Here is a 19,527-nt window from a genome sequence, read left to right on the forward strand (position 1 = left end):
AGCTTTAAGCCAGCGAGCATGGCTGCCTTGAGATATGAGCACCATGCGGCCATATTGGTTGTATCTCCATAGGCAATCTCTTGCTGGTTGGGAGTAAGAGGATTCAAAGCCACTCACTTAAATTACGTGAGCTATTTATTCGATGCTACTGCACTACTGACTAAATCTTGCTTTCCTGGCATAGGCGTAGCTTTAAAAGAAATTTTTTTCCTTGTATAGGCCTAGCTTTAAGAAAAAAAAATTCCTGGTATAGGCCTACTTTTAAAACAAATGTGCATGGCTTGTCCCCATGCCTTCAGCTTTTTCATTACGAAAATAAAGTGTATAAAAAGCATAATTATAGAGGAGCACAGAGGCATGTTGAGAATTCCACACATCACTATTGGTTACCAAATTTTTGCTGCTACAAATTTGTTTCTAGATTAAGCTGGCCTTATGCCAGTGAAGGATTTTAATCTTGTTAACTCATATACCCATAGACGAGTAATATCACCTCTTGCAATACTGCGGTTGGTGATGTTGATTAAAATATGCAAGTCTTAAGACGAGAGGTTACACAACAATCTCTCTCTCTCTTTTATATATATATATATATATATATATATATATATATATATATATATATATATTGTGTTTGTATGTTTATGTATATATATACACAATATTTAATATATACACAAATATGTATAGAAAACGGCGTTATTGAGAGAGAGAGAGAGAGAGAGAGAGAGAGAGAGAGAGAGAGAGAGAGAGAGAATGATATGATAATTATAACTGATTACAACATCTGGCAATTCTATGTTAAACCTGTCACAGGACGGGGTCGTCTTTGTGCAGTAGAGGTGTCGCTGCCCCATGCGTCACCCACGCGTGAAGTTCAAACATTTATTGGTTCACCGGGTTCTCTAAACGGACCCTTGTCTCATGTCCACTTTTTTTTTCTTTGAGAGGAGGAAGGTTTATGTTTCGAAATTCGCCTAAGAATTCTGATGATGAATTATTTAAAAATTTAATGTACGAGTTTTAAAAGATTGTGACGAGGTAATTTGGCTCGCAGAGTTCTCTAAACAGACTCTAGTCTCATAACCAACTTTTTTTGGTAGGGAGAACGGTCTGTATATGGAAATTCGCCTAATAATTTTGATGATAAATTATCTTTCAAAATTGAATGCACGAGATTCATAAGATTGTGACCTGGGGTACTTTGTTTTAATAATAGAAGCTTCACTTTAAAATCGTGAAAACGATAGAATGAAAAGTTCGGTTGGTTAATCGGTCTAGCTCTAGTGTGACTGTCACAAATTGCGTGACGAAAGAGATGGCGGGAAATAAAATTTCCCGGAGAGAACCCTCACACGTCTCTCTCTCTCTCTCTCTCTCTCTCTCTCTCTCTCTCTCTCTCTCTCTCTCTCTCTCTCTTTTGTTACGGTTTCGTACGTTGGTACACACTCAGAACACCTAAAAATAATTCTTTGGAATCGGATGAAGGTTGAGACTATTCCTAGGCTATATAACAACAAATCTGAAATGAATGCCTCAAAAGAACCGAGATAAAAGACGATAAAAAGGATTTAAAAAAAAGCTACAAGTAGTCACTCGAGCAAGAAATTGACAGAGTTCAGTTGCCCGAATCAAGATGCGTTGAAAAGAAAATAAAAGAAAAATATTTGACAGTCTGGTGGAGTCTTTTAACAAGGAAAAGGTGAAGAAAATGGAGGTAAAGAAAATTTAAAAGTTCAACGTCCGGTATTACTGTTTCTGGAATTACTTTGAGAGTTAGTTTTGCTTCAAAACATTTATCATCATGCGTTACCCCAAATTAAGTACTATTCGCAATTTGTCGATATCTAGAAATATTGGAATTTGTACCAAATGCTTTTATCTTTTGTTTTATAGCGGTACTGACAAGCTGGTCAGCGTGAATGTACGAGGGAGCTGCTTCTTTGTGCATATAATAAGCACTATGATTTGACCACTGCCAGAGGATATGCCCTTTGGCTATCTCCCATTACTTTTAGTTTTATTGTGATTTAGATTTCTGGTTTTACGAGAAAATATTTAATTTTCCCATAAGAAAGCTATCTATATATATATATATATATATATATATATATATATATATATATATATATATATATATATATAAATATATGGTCACTGGCGCTGTAATTCTTAATGTTTGTTTTATCATCTTTACCCTTAAGTCAAAGAATAATTATTTACCTCACCCATTCGTTTGGGACTTTTTCCTTCATCTTAACATACCTTACACAACCTGGTTTGCCACTCGTTCACACTATTGCATCACCAGTAATCCAATAAAATCCTGTCTCCCTCGATATTCCAACCTCTTAAATGCATTTGCTACATCTCCCACAGTTACTTTCATAGGCTTGAACGTGGGGTTGAGAAAATGCTACAAGACAAAGGGGCATGCAAAAAGGCTAGAAAGGCTAGAGAGAGAAGGGGCTGGGAGAGGCTACAGAAGGAAGAGAGGAATGGGAAAATGTTTGAAAGGGAAGAAAAGAACTGAGAAGTGGCTAAAACAAAAGAAAAACAATAAAATGAAAAGATAAGGGAGAATAAGATGATTTAGACAGGACAAATAAAGACTGATGAACAGGCTACGAAAAGGGTACAGGCTGATGACAGGAGAACTTCTCTTTAATAGACTAAACCCAAAGCTCACCCTGAGTCCCTGCATGAAAGCCTCGGATCCAGGCTCCACATGCGAGATGAAGAAGCCAGTGCCGTGCTCGAGGCCCCCGCGGAGGCTGAACCCGTAGGATTCATTCCTTTTGCGCACCAGCCTCACGAACCTCACGCGGCATCCGCCCACCGAGGCTCCCGAGGCACCCGAAGAGGAGGAGACGGAGGGCATCTGAGAGACGACGCTCCGAGCTTGGTGTGGGTAGTGGTGGTGGCGGAGTAGGCCGCTCGGGGGCTCCATCGAGTATTCCAGGCTTGTCATGTCTCGGGGAGCATTGCTTCTAGTTTTCACGTCTGCAAAGAGATACACTGGATGAATAACTGCAGTAAGAACTATACTTATACGTACGTAACCTTGCTACACACTTGTATATTCGGAATGTAACAAGGAGCCTGTTCACCCGAAATGTAAGCACTTAGCTTTGATAAACATCGGGATATCTGAGGAATGGAACTCGCTGGAAAAAACACACATTTTCAACTGCGGAATGATTATACTTTCCACGGACTCAAAAGATTTAATTTGTAAACATTCCATGGAGCTAGAACTTTCTTAGTTAAAACAATATTCGATGGAGCTAGAACTTTCCTAGTTAAAACAATATTCAATGGAGTTAGAACATTCTAGTTAAAACAACATTCGATGAAGCTAGAACTTTTAGCTAAAACAACCTTGGATGGAGCTAGAACTTTCTTAGTTAAAACAATATTCGATGGAGCTAGAACTTTCTTAGTTAAAACAACCTTGGATGGAGCTAGAACTTTCTTAGTTAAAACAACATTATAGGGAGCTAGAACCTTCTTAGTTTAGTTTAAACATTCGATGGAGCTACAACTTTCTTAGTTTAGTTAAAACAACATTCGGTGGAGCTAGAACTTTCTTAGTTAAAACACCCTTCGATGGAGCTAGAACTTTCTTAGTTGAAACAACCTTCGATGGAGCAAGAACTTTCTTAGTTAACACATTCGATGGAGCTAGAACTTTCTTAGTTATAACATTCTTTGAAGCTAGAACTTTCCTAGTTAAAACAATATTCCATGGAGCTAGAACTTTCGTAGTTAAAACAATATCTAATGGAGCTAGAACATCCTTAGTTAAAACAACAGTCGATGGAGCTATAACTTTCTTAGCTTACATATTATTTGCACCAAGTTTGGTGTGCTCATTAAACTTTTTTTAATCACTGTTACCACCACCACCTGAACTTTTCATTTACATACAAGAAATCTGGGGATGAGCTCAAGACGTTAGACACTGAATCAAGCTACCAAGGTCGAGAGATGAGAACAAGTCAAGTCAGTGTTTCCAGTAAGACTGGTTTAGAGAGTCACGGTGATCTCAGCAAGGAGAAAGAATTTAGGCCTGTTTCCTGGAAAAAATGTCCACTGTGCCTCCGTTTACGTAAAACGTAATAGACTAATCTAACTGTCAGTCGACTGTGGTGGTCGAGAGCTGCACGGGATAGCAATTTCATCCCACAAGACTTTGCTGGGAACTCAAGAAGTAAATTTCTACAGTTGCAAAAGCTATAGAAAAATACCGAGGTGCAATTAGGCCTATGTCATCGCTTTTCAATGCAGCACCGATATCAAATCATCATAATCATCGCCACCGCCATCCCCAAGCTAAGGGCTCCGTCGCTCTGATGCTTCTTTTCTAACCATTTCTATCGTAAGCACCTTCCAGTATCAAATGCCAACTTCAATTAACCACACATTTCCTATTTTTAATGTTTAAATGCGATTTCCTTGTTATTATTACATTAAATCATGGAGAGAGAGAGAGAGAGAGAGAGAGAGAGAGAGAGAGAGAGAGAGAGAGAGAGAGAGAGAGAGAGAGAGAGAGAGAGAGCCATAAACAGATAAAAATTTAACTAATTATCGGTTATGCATAACACCCAAGCATAATAATTCTTAATTAAATTGTAGCATTAACCACTGGCTGACTTCATTAATATCAGCTGCTTTGAAATCTTCAAGCCTTTTAGGTTAAAATATAGTAGAAATTACTATAACGTTATCCATATTTTCAAACAAATAAAAGCTAATGCAACCTATCTCTAAGCATATGTATCCAGACGTACATTTCTAGTAACGAAAGTTCCGAGTCCAGAGGGAAAAACGGAAATAGGAATCAAATTCCAAAGCCTTTAGCGTTAGAAAAGCAAAGGTCACTGAACTTTATGGTACTATTCTCTCAAAACTTTTTTCCCGAACAGGACCTTATGGTACAAATCTCTCATAACCAATTTCCGAACAGTCCTTCCTTCCTATCTGGGTTCCTGCAGGAGATGAACAGATCTAATCACCCGGTTGTTTAAAATTCGGGGCAAAACGACTTTTTTTTTTTTTTTTTTTTTGCTGAGCAAAGGTGTATATACGATGCCTGGGAGCCGCATTCCGCTTTGTGCAATCCAGGGCAATTGCACAGGTGCACAACTCCACGTACCCAACCCATAACTCGGGTGTTTTTCTTTGGATTCAGTTTGATTAGTTTTTTTATATAGCCCAGCAAGGAGACCACAATATTGTATTGATTACTGTGCAGGTATTTTTTTTATTAGGTCAGGAGTTCTACTGGGCCCTTTCTCATTTGAACACTTATTAGTAAAGAGATTCACTGAAAGCTCTGCGTCTTTTATCTTCTTTCTCTGCATCTTTTCCCACTTCTATGTGAAGTTGATGTTTCTTACAGCTTTCTTCCTCCACGTGGCTCGGTGAAGCACTTCGTCGTCTGACAATTGTTTGTCTCTCAGATCTTCTCTAACTACATCCATCCACCTTCGCTTTGGTCTTCCTCTCGCTCTCCCACCAGGCACCTCCATCTGCGTCACTCTCCTCGTCTCTTCTCTTCTCATCACATGGCCATACCACTGCAGTCTTCTTTCCTGGGCCATCTTTGATAGTTCTGCATCTTTTATACAATTTTCAAATCCTCCGGATCCCCCAAAAAATCGACAGCAGGAATACTATACTGTTTGCACATGAAAGTTTTATAATCACCAAAACACAATCAACACGGAAATTAATCCCAAATTACCATACCTACATATATATTAACATCTAAAGATTGATAACTTATCAACTCTTAAATTACAGTGTTAAATTTCCAACATTTATATCTGTGATCAGTATCTTGGCTACTCTCTTTTTTCAATGTCCAATGCTCTAGAACTTCTGGAATTCAGAATATTTATCCGTTACGGGGCTCCAAGCAGAATTAATCAACACTGACTCTACTATCACTTTTGAACTTACATTTTCTTCTCGGTAAGACCGTATCCCTGCTGACAGGGCTTTGAGTAATGTAGAAAGATGTTTACGTATAGGTTTCTCAAGCCGTGCTGCCACACGGCTGGCTTCAACCGAACAGCACTCTTTTGTGTTACGACATTCGCTATTTACTTTCAGACACGCTGGAGACACACTCTCTCTCTTTCTCTCTCGAATACCTTCTGTACTGACAAACATTCCGAGAGAGAGAGAGAGAGAGAGAGAGGGAGAGGGAGAGAGAGAGAGACTCTGTCGAATACCTATTGTATAAACAAACATTCCGAGAGAGAGAGAGAGAGAGAGAGAGAGAGAGAGAGAGAGAGAGAGAGAGAGAGAGAGAGAGAGACTGTCGAATACCTATTGTATAAACAAACACACTCTCTGTCGAATACTTATTGTATAAACAAACATTCCGAGAGAGAGAGAGAGAGAGAGAGAGAGAGAGAGAGAGAGAGAGAGAGAGAGAGAGAGAGAGAGACTCTCTGTCGAATACTTATTGTATAAACAAACATTCCACACGAGAGAGAGAGAGAGAGAGAGAGAGAGAGAGAGAGAGAGAGAGAGAGAGAGAGAGAGAGAGAGAGAGAGGACTGTCGAATACCTATTGTATAAACAAACATTCCGAGAGAGAGAGAGAGAGAGAGAGAGAGAGAGAGAGAGAGAGAGAGAGAGAGAGAGAGATGACTTGACTCTGTCGAATACTTATTGTATAAACAAACATTCCACGAGAGAGAGAGAGAGAGAGAGGGGGGGGGGCGGTTACAAAATAAGGACAACCACCTTAATGTGCAAACTTTAACGCGTCGACGTTTATGCTTCTATGGTGTGTGTGTATGATTCAAGTTTATTCAAATTTCTTGATTAATAATTTTATAGGTGTGATTAATTTTTTTACAATGCGCCGGTCCAACTATCTCCAAAATAATGCAACAGGTAATCTTTAGAACTTGCTTTCAGGTTGCAGTAACTAATAATTCAAAAGAGGAAGCTACCAGTGGCCTCTGGTACAAAGATTTCAAGTACTATAAAAAAAATTATAGTAACCAGTATTTCAAAGGTGACCGCTGTATTAAAAAAGCTGAGCATTAACTTTTAAAGTAAATTCACAACTTTAAAAAATACCTTAGGCTACTAATCCCTAATTTAGCAGTTATTAGTAATTCAAAGATTTCAGCAGCAATGAATATGGATTTTTATTTCAAGTACCAGCTAGGCTAATAGGAATTGGAAGTTAAAAAGTACTGATAAGCAATTGTTTTAAGTATCAGTGAATTGTAGCCTAACTCCAGGAAGACACTCGATTAGCAAATACCAATAATTTCAGCAGCATTAGCTTGAAATGCTACATTTATTAAAAGTAGCGTTTCAAACAGTATTGATCAGTAATTCAAACGTTTTAGAAAAGGCGACTGACTACTAACCTTGAAAAACTGGTTTGTAGTTCACTCGGTAGTTGGTCCTAGTTTTTAAAACCAGACCTGAGTCAATTAACATAATCATTGCTTCAACAACAGATAATGATGACACAGGGAACTCAGAGAGTTGTTTTGAATCCATATAAGGTTATAGCGAATGTGGACCTACGTAGATCCACATGGTTGTTGAAGGACAGAGGAGGTCTTTCAAACTACCATGAAAGGGAAATGTAGGCTCACCTTTTTTGCAAACAGCAAAGGTGACATACCACTACCCTGCGGCATCCCACTACTTAAAGAAAATTCAATTGACTTGACTCAGTCAACATTAACTTTGCATCTGCTGCTTTCATTGATAGTTTCCACTGGTATTCCATATTTAACGAGAATGCTTTAGTGATGTAAGACTGTCCATGATCTGTGGACACCATCATGAGTATAATCGAAAGCAACATAAGTCATCAGAAGGGGATTCTTCAATTACGTACACTGATGCTCAGTGTCTTAAAACAAATGTCTGATCTGTGCACCTGCCTATTCTAAAACCAGACCTAATTTCTAAGCATTATGGCAATTTCTTTCTTTACTTTTCTGATGAGCATTCTGAATATTTTCATCACAATTTTTAGTACAATGCCCCCCTATAGTTATGGCATTCAGTCAGATCACCTTTCTTTTCTATCTAGGCTATGATTTCTAATTTCCAATCAACAGGCTTTGTTTTCTCATTCCATTTTCTGCAAAACAGTTTAGTTAAGTGTGCAAAGTGTCATTTTTAGCGGCTTAAATTATCTCTGAAATGGTTCCACGGCCCAAAGTTTCCTTTCTATCGCCAGTTTATTAATGATTCTACTTCAAAAACGTGTATTCATTTATCAGTATACGAGTATTCAGTCTTCTTCAGCATCTGATTTATCAGTCAAATTATAACCCCACATGTCTCCTCTTCATGAGCTGACAAGTAAGTTCCACCTAGCGTTGTCTTGCTGCTTCTTCTGATGTTGCTACTGATCCATTCCTACTTTTAAAAATTATTTTCCTATCCTTTTCATCCATGGACATTAAATCACTACTGATTCTGTGGGCAACCCTGACACCAATGCCGCTCCCTGAATACATGGCTTTCTCAGCATCATCAGTCAGTTTTCCCAGGAATTCTCTCTAATTTCGTCTTGCACGCCATTCACCTTCAATATCTAGACTTGAGAGCTCTTAGCTTTTTCTCACTGAGTTCTTTATCTTCTCTCTGAAATTATTCAAGTGTATTTTTCTTTTTGTCTTTTTATTGTATCCCAAGTTCCATCCGATATCTTGTTGAACCACATCAAGTGCTTATTTACCATCACATCGATATACACCTTTGACATTAATCCAGTCTTCACTTACTGTCGACTCCATCTAAGATATAGGTTCTAAAACTACAAATCTACATAGTGCAAAAGCCTCTTGATATTCATCTTCAAGAGCCTTTTTGCATCAAACCTAGTTACTCTCAACATTTTGCTCGGCGCTTTTCATTTCAGCTCCACTGTGACAATGACAAGTGATTACTGCTACAGTTCCTAACATTCCGCGGCGTTCTTGTTCTCTCTACCGATCAATGACTACGTGACCTAATCAGTTTCAATGACTGACACCTAGAGATGTCCAAGTGTATTAATGGAATGAGCCCCTCCAATTATGAAATTATTTGCAGCACTAATTAATAATCTACACCTATTTTCGTTCGCTGTCTCTCCCACGCCCTCCTTTCCCATTACATCCATCATACCTTTATGTTCCTACCAACTTTCGCATTCATGTAACCAACAATAATTCTCATCTCTCTGGTATTTCACCCAAAACATTCAGCAGTAAGAAATAATCTACTGTTCACTTCTTTTCTCCATTTCAAGTTAAGATCATGTCTCCTTCACTGCCAATTCCAACAGCTCCCCCTGAACTAAAAAAAGAAACATTATTCCCCATCCAATCTCTTTTTCCATTCCTTGGCACTGTGATTCTTGAATTAATTTTCTAACAAAAACATCTTCCCAACTTGATTTATGGCTCTTTCGTTACAATCTATTTTCAAAATATCCGATTTATAAACCGAGAGGGTGCATGGGTCTAAATGCAACCATAATTTCTTAGTGTACTTTTCTGCCCCGTGCTTTATTTGTGTCGAATTCTTTAATAAAGGAAATTATTGTTATTCTTTTATCTATCCACAGGGTTCCAACTTGGGCGTATTTATCAACGCAAGGGTGTGGGGTTTATTCAATAATAATGCCGTAAGGCAAAAAATTCTTGAAGGGAAAAAATTAACTTCACCCTCCAGAAATATAACTGAAAGACGCGCAGGGATGACCTATTGAATGACTCCATTCCTTTTGGGCTGGGAATTACTTGGCTGTGGAATTCCCATAAATGGATTCTGTATTTTGTAACGGCTATTGAAAGCAATTATCAGTTCTGACTAAGGAATTGGGCACGAGAGAGAGAGAGAGAGAGAGAGAGAGAGAGAGAGAGAGAGAGAGAGAGAGAGAGAGAGAGAGAGATCTACTCTCCAAACGGAATGGAATCCTCACCCACGTAGGAGACTGACCGTCGATGGCAACTTTCGCTCAGAGAGAGAGAGAGAGAGAGAGAGAGAGAGAGAGAGAGAGAGAGAGAGAGAGAGAGAGAGAGAGACCTACCTAACCTCCTTGTAGAATGCCGCACGAACCTACACCAAACCAAACCCCCCCCACCCCCTTCCCTAGGACACACCTCCCCAAAAAGCCGAAAAGAAAGACTCCGCTCACCGCTCAGTTCTAACGGTAATCTCTGGCTCAGCCTTGAGCCTTGGATGCTATGAGACGAGATTATTGTCAAAACTTCCTACTTATTTCGCAAATGCTGTTTGATAAAACTACTGTGATGGAAGCTAATAAAAATCATGAAACAACAATTATGTGCAATACCGTGCAATACTTATCACCTACACCGATGATGCTACAGAAGACCAACACAACATGGATACTATACGAAGAACACCACAACACTGATTCACCTAGACCAATAGTCCTATAGAACAACAACACAACGGTCAGCCAACACCGATGATACTATAGAAGACTAATATTACACCGAAGATACTATAAGACCAACGCAACTTCGATACCATACAAAGAACACCACAACATTGATCAACCTAGGCCCATGATACTATACGAAGAACAACACAACACTGATCAATCTACACCGAAGATACCATGGAAGAACAACACAACAATGGTCAGCCTAGAACCCTAGACCGATGATACTATAGAAAACCCAAGGTCCTGAGAAAAGCAAAAAACACTAATCAGCTTAGACCGATGATACTTGTAAACATTTTATTTCAACGTCACATCCTCCTAATTTCTTGTACTGAATTATTACCTACTGACTACCCGTAATAGTTACACTTTTATTGTTGGTACAAGTTCGAATTTGGTAAAACAAGAGGACATGAATGAACTTGAATTCCGTGTACCCAAGGATGGACGATGGTCTGTTGCGAGTCGTTCCCGAGATTTTTTCACTAACGTCCAGCATTCATTGCATTTTTCCAAAAACGTCTGAATCAATTTTAATGTGAAGATATGAAATACCTCAAGGATTACAAAATATTTTTAGTGATACAGTGTTTCTAAGATTTCCGTTTTACGGGTAAAAATAAACACCTAACACATTAAAACTGGAGTTAAAACAGCTGTTGTATTAAAAATAAAGCTTAATAAAAACTACAAAATTAAAACACTTTTTTCAAGACAAAATTGTCAGTGCGCAATTCTTTTTACTAATTAAAAACTTATAAATCTAAAAAAAGAAAGTTATTCCGTAAACATAATTATCCATCAAAATAATCCTTAAATATTAAAAAAAAAGGTGTCGGTTAATTCAAAAGTTACTGACTACCACACTGAACCAAACGTACTCCCGCGGTCCCGCCATTTCTGGATTAGACTCACACTATGCAAGGCTGCAAGGGTTTGCTAGAGAGCGCTCTCTCTCTCTCTCTCTCTCTCTCTCTCTCTCTCTCTCTCTCTCTCTCTCTCTTTTAATGTATGCTATCACCTGCGCTGCGCGTGCTTGTTCCAGCCCCTTTGCTTCGTTTGAAAGAGTTCGTGCCTTCACGCATGCGTGTTTAATTTTAACATAAAAGGCTGAAGTGGAGCCGGAAGTGAATGAGTTATGTGAGCTATGTCTCTCTCTCTCTCTCTCTCTCTCTCTCTCTCTCTCTCTCTCTCTCTCATACACACACACACACAATGCTTACAAGTTTTAAAAACTCATTTTGCTTATCGTATACTGAAAAACGATCTCTCTCTCTCTCTCTCTCTCTCTCTCTCTCTCTCTCTCTCTCTCTCTATATATATATATATATATATATATATATATATATATATATATATAAGAGATATCCACACGAGCACTGCTACGTACATAACATATTAACGTGTGTGTGTGTATATATATATATGTGTATATATATATATATATATATGTGTGTGTGTGTATATATATATATATATATATATATATATATATATATATATATATATATATATATATATATATATATATATATATATATATATATATATAGAGAGAGAGAGAGAGAGAGAGAGAGAGAGAGAGAGAGAGAGAGAGAGAGAGACTCACATGGATATAAAAAGTAAAGCAAAAAAGTCGAGCCAACACAAGGACATGTTAGCCTCTTTTAATGTTCTTCAAATAACTTCCCATGTTATAAACTTTAATATAAAAAAAACATTTAAAAGACTTGGCTGAACAAAAAATAAAAAAACTCTCTTAGCTAAACAACTTTCGACAAAAAGCTCAAGATTAATCTCTGAAGACCCTTAAGTCATCCACATCACAATGGCTGTCATCCGCAACACGTTTTTCGATAATGAATAAAACATCCACCTGAAAAGGGTGAAAGTGTGCCCCTTCTCTCAGTATACGGTAAACAAAACCACTGCTTTTATTACTTGTACACAATGAGAGAGAGAGAGAGAGAGAGAGAGAGATAGTGTTCTTTCAGTACACGTTAAGCAATATAATTTCTTTTATAATTTGTAAATAGTGTGTGTGTGATGAGAGAGAGAGGTAAACAAAAGCATCGATTTTCTAACATGACAAAATATGAGAGAGAGAGAGGTAAATAAAATCACAGCTTTTATAACATGTAAAAAATGAGAGAGAAAGAGAGAAAATCACCGGTTTTATAACGTAAAAATGAGAGGGAGAGAGAGGTAAACAAAATCATCGCTTTTATGGCATGAAAAATTTGAGAGAAATAGAGAGAGGAAGGTAACAAAAGCATCGTTTTTATAACGTAAAAAATGAGAGAGAGAGAGAGCGCTGAAGCCTCAGGCGTCGTGGTTGCTGAACGCCTACAAAGACACTGACTAGTCATTTTCGCTAAGTTACAGATACCTTAATTAATGGTCCACGAATTAATTAATCTTTTGTTTTTTCTCAATACCAAGGATGACGTAAAAGAACTGCGTTTCCTTTGATACATTTTTAAATCAAAATTAATAATGAGTTTCATTTTCAAACAGACAAAGTAGGCTATACACGAAACTGAGCAAAATGAACAATGCATCAGATTATACAAGAAAAATATTATTAACTCGAGAAATACAAGGTTGACTATACAGAATAACTTTTAAATGCCCTGAGCATACGATTCAGGTTATAAAATCATGTTTACATTACACACTGTTTAAACGAAATCCTCAAGTTGAAGCTAGGAATTTTCTCTAGGAAACACCAACGACTTCTACAAACACTGGTAAATCCAAAATTCGTGGTAAAAATGGTCTAGGTACCGACACGGCACTTCCTGAAAGACAACAATGGTCTAAGGCAAATGTTGGAAAAGTCGGCATTTACAGGAAACTCTCAAGATACCGAAGGCGGGTTAGTAAAGAGATCACGAACTACGTACCTTTCCAGTCAGTCATTTCCTATTGAAAAAAACATGAAGTTCACAGAAGTCACTGTCGCTTTCTTGCTTACAACATATTTAAAACATTCTTCACCACTCACATAAACTTTTAAATAGATAGATAGATGGGTAGATAGATAGATAGATAGAATCGCGTAGTCATGAATTATGTAATGACGATAAAATGCATACTGAAACCAGAGGTGAACGTTAGGCCGATACCCAGTTTATAAACATCAAAAACCAGTCCTAGTTAATAACTGAAAGCTTCATGAAAACGTGAGACACACGAAAAACGACACACGGTCACGTTACTAAAGGAAATAAGCGACGGAAACAAATAGTAAATGCCTGTGATAGTAGAGTCCAAAGCTAATGTTAAGATAGAGGGCGCGTGGGCGGTTGGCTCCAAAAAGGGAGATGACGTGCAGGAGACGGCTGGAGGAAGAGGAGGAGGAGGAGGTGGAGGAAGACAAAAGCTGTTGTTGGGCTCCGCTGGAAGACAGCAGACATTCTCTTCCTGGAACCGTCACAAGAGCTCGGCTCGCTTCCTTCCATGGGCATGATGAGGTGGATTTTATTCATGACAAACGTCAGGGAAAACGTGATGGAATTCTCCCCTTTCACGAAAACAGCGGGAGTGATCTCATTCCCTGTTTTCATTTCAAACGCCATTGTCGCCACAACATTTCTAATCGTTTTCCCAATGGCATTCGATAAATGCTCGGGCGTGGGATGAGTCAGTAAGGCCATTAACTTGGTGAGTAAGCTTTTTCTAACAGTATGTCCTTATATGCGAGGACATACAGAAGCCACCAGATCAGACCTGCAGTAATTATAACAATACAGGTAGGAAATAAAGAATTTGGCTCAAAGTAATTTTAGTAATTTTTTTTTTTTTTTTTGCAAAACGATACTGTTTTTGAGAACTGCTATCAAAAGAATCTAACCTTGAATAACGATCTAATCAAAACACGATAATCACTCCAATGCATGTTGAATTTGTTGGTCTGTAACGACATGGCTAGACTCACAACACAAAACGAACAATCGTGAGGATTGACACGCTTGGCGGGTTATGAAAACAACGAACCCATCGAGCGAAGCAATTAGGATGAGAGAATTCTTTATGCAATTCCGAGGAAACTCTGTTGTGTTACTAAACACATCCACTTTTGGGATAAGAAAAGCCCACTGATTGCATGCGACTTTCGTGCTTTTTGATGTAACAATAAGCGCAAGGCTTATTTACAGTCCTGAGGTCTATAACTGGCCTTTTATTCACTCCAATTCCTTACTATCACCTGCTAAGGATTACTTGTGTGATGGCACAAGGCCAACCTGCAGTAAACGTTACGCCAACGAGCTCTGTATCTGACCGATAAATTTATATTAAAATAATCAAGTATAATGCAGACGTGGCAACTCTACCCCAAGTGGGTGGCCGGCAGGTGCTGCGTTTTTCTTTCTTCATCAAAGGCTTCTTCGTCTGACATGGCAAAGTTCGCATTTATCCGACAGGAAAGTTACGTATGGTGAACTCCCTCCAAAAACAGTGGCAGTTAACATATTAACTATCAAAAATCTTGGAATTTAAACAAAGAGGCCCATTAATACTACTATGACTTCAATCCTTACTAATCAACGCTTGCAACTATTTAAAAATTACGCACGTTATTGGGCATCTTCCCAGTTGAGCCGAGATGTGGTACTACTGGTCTTTCAAGGGAAGATAAAACTTGATTTGTTACCTAGACCCAATTCCTAAGGCACATTTCACTTCATAGCTGATAATGGTCAATAAAAATAATGAAAAGGTGGGGAGGGGGGGAGTTGCCGAGGTATTCACGAAGAGGAACTGAAGAGTTTTCTATATTATTTTCAACAAAACCATTTTCAAAATGCTACTTCAGTTCCACAAACATACCTTAACTTCACTTCTTTTGTTCTTTGTTAAAAACCTCCCGAATAAAAGGCATTTCCTGATTTCCAGCCCTCATTCATAACCGTATCACGATTTTCAATTCGTTCCCAGGAACTTGCTAAGGTGTCCGATCCGGTTTTGCGCAGTTCACACGAAATAAACATTAATATTCGAGGTGTATATTCATACACTGGGTCCGCGCCGGCTAACGAACAGAGCTCACAATGCCTCAAGCACATTCAAACAGAATCCCAAGATGTCTTTAGTATGCCATGGTGTGAAAACATGATTGCTTGGCAGTCTTTTTGGGTGCTTTAGCTTATTTTATTACTAGTTTATGCATTAAATAATATTTAAAAATTAAGAAATATGAATTTAGGACTACATGTACTGAATATGTCACTGACACCCACTCGGTAGAAGTACTAAGTTGTTACAGTAGGGACAAAAGTACTAAACTTGTAGAATTTTCAAGAGAAATTCCTTGGGCACTTTATAGTCCGAAGATAGAGAGAAAAGCAAATTTATAAGAGTTTCTGAGAACCTCAATATTCCTCAGGCATAGGTTTGGGCTCCCATGATGAGCCCACGTTTTTGAAATGTAGGCCTATATTTTTCTGTCATGATGGAGTACAGCCTGGCACGACAGAATAAGATTTCATTTAGGCCTTTGACGAGTCAATTACCAAACTCGTTCCTGAAGTAGGCCTAAAACAATTGGCGTTAATGGCTGATTATACGATTTTTCTTTGGTCTTCAATAAGTATTCATATACGTAATGAATAGCAGCATTCACATCAAAAGCTAAAGGATTAAACAAGCAAAGGAAATTGTGTAGGGGCGTAACCTCAAGCAAAGGATCTCAGAACTCTCAAGGCCAGAAAATAATTACTTGAGAGCTTGCTATTCAAACTGCAAGTGCATGATACGTGTACGAATTTGCAAGAGAATTTGTTCCATGTGTGGGTGGCACAACATTTAACTGTCATCCTTGACTTGCGGTTCATGTCTGCCTAAACACGGATCTTGTTCAAGTCTTGCTTATGAAGAGCAGTGCAGTCTAAGAAAACTTTCCAAGTCGTTGTAACAACAGAATCTTTCAGGAACTTGAACCGAGGCAGAATGGTTTAGGTTAACCTCAAATTGACGTACAGTACGTTGGAATAGAATGAAATATAGAATGAAATATAGAGTTTAGGCCAAAGGCCAAGCACTGGGACCTATAAGGTCATTCAACGCTGGAAAGGAAAACGAGAGTAGGTAGGTTTGAAGGGTGCAACAGGAGGAAACCCTCGCAGCCGCACTATGAAATAATTGTTAGGAGAAGGTGGATAGCAAGATGAAAGAAAAATAATGTGAATGGAGGTATAGTAAAAGGAATGAAAGGGGTTACAGCTAGGGGCTGAAGGGACGCTGCAAAGAACCTTTAGTAATGCCTACAGTGCACCCCGTGAGATGCACTGACGGCACTACCCTCCTACGGGGACCGTAGATTGGAACAAATCCAACTACGGACGGTATAGCCTCTTCATTTGTTCTCCGACTGAATTCAAGCCTTGTACTGGAAAATTTATGAAAAAATATGAGGATATGGAGAAGTTAGGAGGTCACTGTGACTTACGATGATAATAATTATCCTGTTAAAGTGCAGCAATGCGAGTTCCTGAGATACTCAAGTAATAAATATACCAAGACGGAACATTTTAAGAGTAAACCTCTCGATCTTCTCAATGAACGTATAATACAGTAGGTGTTCCTCGCACCAATTTCTGTCACATGTATACTTTTTCCTGCGCCGTTTACCACACTGTCACCAAACTTTGCATAAATTACTAATAATGGTGACAAAGCGGAAGTCGCACTTTGTCCGACCTCGTGACGTCACCTACCAAACATCCGAGCTTTCAGTGTCACATCACCACAGCAAACAAGTAAAAAATGGGCAGAAGTTTCTTCGGCGCAATCGAGCTTTCTGTACAGCGTATAATGCCGTATGAATTCCTCAGCCACGGCCCATGAAATTCTCACCCAATTGAGCTTTCTGTACAGCGTATAATGCCGTATATGTGAATTCCTCAGGTACGGCCCATGAAATTCTCACCCGCGGCCCATGAAACGCTCACCCACGGCCCGGTGGTGGCCTGTGTTGTAGGCACCTAAAGCAGTGCCAGACGCACAATCATGGCTAACTTTAACCTTAGATAAAATAAAACTACTGAGGCTAGAGGGCTGCAATTTTATATGTTTGATGATTGGAGGGTGGATGATCAACATACCAATTTGCAGCCCTCTAGCCTCAGTAGTTTTTAAGATCTGAGGGCGGACACAAAAAGTGAGGACAGAAAAAGTGCGGACGGACAGACAACTAGCCATCTCAATAGTTTTCGTTTACAAAAAACTAAAATAGGAAACTTTTAAAAGTTCGAGGCTCGAAGATGAAAAGTATTCGTTTGAACCAACAAGATTTGGCATTTCTACATCTAGAGAGACATTTGACGTAATTCTCTCCAATAACAGTCTGGTAACCGCAAAGCTTCGTCTTAGCTGAGACTCGAAGAGAGAGAGAGAGAGAGAGAGAGAGAGAGAGAGAGAGAGAGAGAGAGAGAGAGAGAGAGAAATATAACTTTGTTGGTGGCAATAACCTCGACGAGGTAATGTCTCATCCCGAAGGAATGTGATCATTAGGTAAAATCTCTCTCTCTCTCATCCGGCAAGATATCCGGGCACTCACCTAACCTATTGTTTAAATATGTGCTCTGGTTGATGAGCGATAGCTGAAATACAGCAGAGAGAGAGAGAGAGCAGAGAGAGAGAGAGAGAGAGAGAGAGAGAGAGAGAGAGAGAGAGGATGCCACCAATTTGTCAAAAAATGACCATTAGGCCTACGACTAATTTCTGGCTTCCTATCCTAATGATCATCCATCTCTCTCTCTCTCTCTCTCTCTCTCTCTCTCTCTCTCTCTCTCTCTCTAAGCAATTTCACACCTTAGACTCCAGAAATTTCCAGAAGCAGAAGAGGAGAAAGTAATAGAACCCGAATTATCAAAGCATGTCCGTTCAGATAAGCGTTGTGCCGGGATCGATTCCCCAGAGGGGCGAAAAGCTGTATGTATGTGTGTATGTATGTTATTATTTTCGAGGCAGAGCGAATTGGATATTACACGACGTTTGTAGCTTAATGTTCGTGTATATAAAACGTCACGGTGATGTGATATAAATCCAGTAAAATATATAGGCCTATACATATATATATATATACAATATATATACATAATATATATATAATATACATGTATATATATATATATATATATATAATATATAAATATATATATACACACGTACATATATACAGGCGCATGCGCACGCGTGGGTGTAAATTACACAGATCGAGAACATAAGTAGAATGGCAGAAGTCGTGAGGGAACGCACTGCCTAGCCTCTTAATGAATATATGAAGAAACTCCTTTCTCCCCGTCACTCTACGCCTTTCCTTTCCTTTCCTGCCGGTCAAGCTACGCAATTATACGCCCAGCTGCGCCCATGGTGGTGGTGGTGGTGGTGGTCTGCGAAGCTTATAAAGTATAGGAGCGTCGGAAAAATCATGATCTGTGATATGGAAAATACTGAGTTACGCGGAGGAATTTTTGTTCGCGGTAATGGCAAGATTTGTGCGCAGGTGTCGGTATGCAAATTGCTTGTTTACAAATATACAGTTAGACTTTCTCTCTCTCTCTCTGTCGATGTGAGACAAAATATATAAAGTATATACATATATATATATATACATATTTAAATTATATATATATATATATATATATATATATATATATATATATGTATATATGTATATATACAGTATATAGAATTATCAACACACAGTTGTGTTGGGCAGAAATAAATTTCTGACTCAGGTCTTTCAAATGTGGCCTGGTTGGCAGCTCATTTGAAAGAACTGGGTTCGATCCTGATGTGAGTCAGAAATTTATATATATGTATATATATATATATATATATATATATATATATATATATATATATATATATATATATATATATATACATACATACATACATACATACAATACCATAAGTGCCCGGTCGATAATGTAATATAACAATGAGAATTCACTTGCTACTGACAAACTTTTACACACCAAGATATCGACTGAAACATTTACATTTAGTGTCAATTCGTAAAACCAAACATTTAGGCATAAACACTTGAACAGAATGTT

At 38.4% G+C, this 19,527-nt stretch overlaps 1 protein-coding gene across 12 annotated transcripts in view; it reads right to left on the reverse strand.

Annotated features, from left to right (window-relative positions):
- The window catches only part of LOC136836911 (harmonin), a 66,592-nt gene that overhangs the window by 28,234 nt on the left and 18,831 nt on the right, over positions 1-19,527 (reverse strand). For 4 of the 12 annotated variants that reach the window (XR_010852495.1, XM_067101370.1, XM_067101366.1 and 1 more), the window contains exons 1-2: positions 13,366-13,869; positions 2,690-3,003 (exon numbers count right to left, since the gene is read on the reverse strand). The exons of 2 other annotated variants lie outside the window; for them this stretch is intronic. Coding sequence is in view for 9 of the 10 variants with exons in the window: in XM_067101370.1 (XP_066957471.1) it covers positions 2,690-3,003; positions 13,366-13,381 (330 nt within the window). In the remaining variant the exon portion in view is untranslated. Of the gene's footprint in view, positions 1-2,689; positions 3,004-13,365; positions 13,883-19,527 lie in introns of those variants that run through there. 6 more of the 12 variants (XM_067101375.1, XM_067101369.1, XM_067101367.1 and 3 more) reach the window with 3 other exon arrangements.

Source organism: Macrobrachium rosenbergii, chromosome 57 (genome assembly GCF_040412425.1).
Source record: "Macrobrachium rosenbergii isolate ZJJX-2024 chromosome 57, ASM4041242v1, whole genome shotgun sequence".
NCBI classification, from domain to species: domain Eukaryota; kingdom Metazoa; phylum Arthropoda; class Malacostraca; order Decapoda; family Palaemonidae; genus Macrobrachium; species Macrobrachium rosenbergii.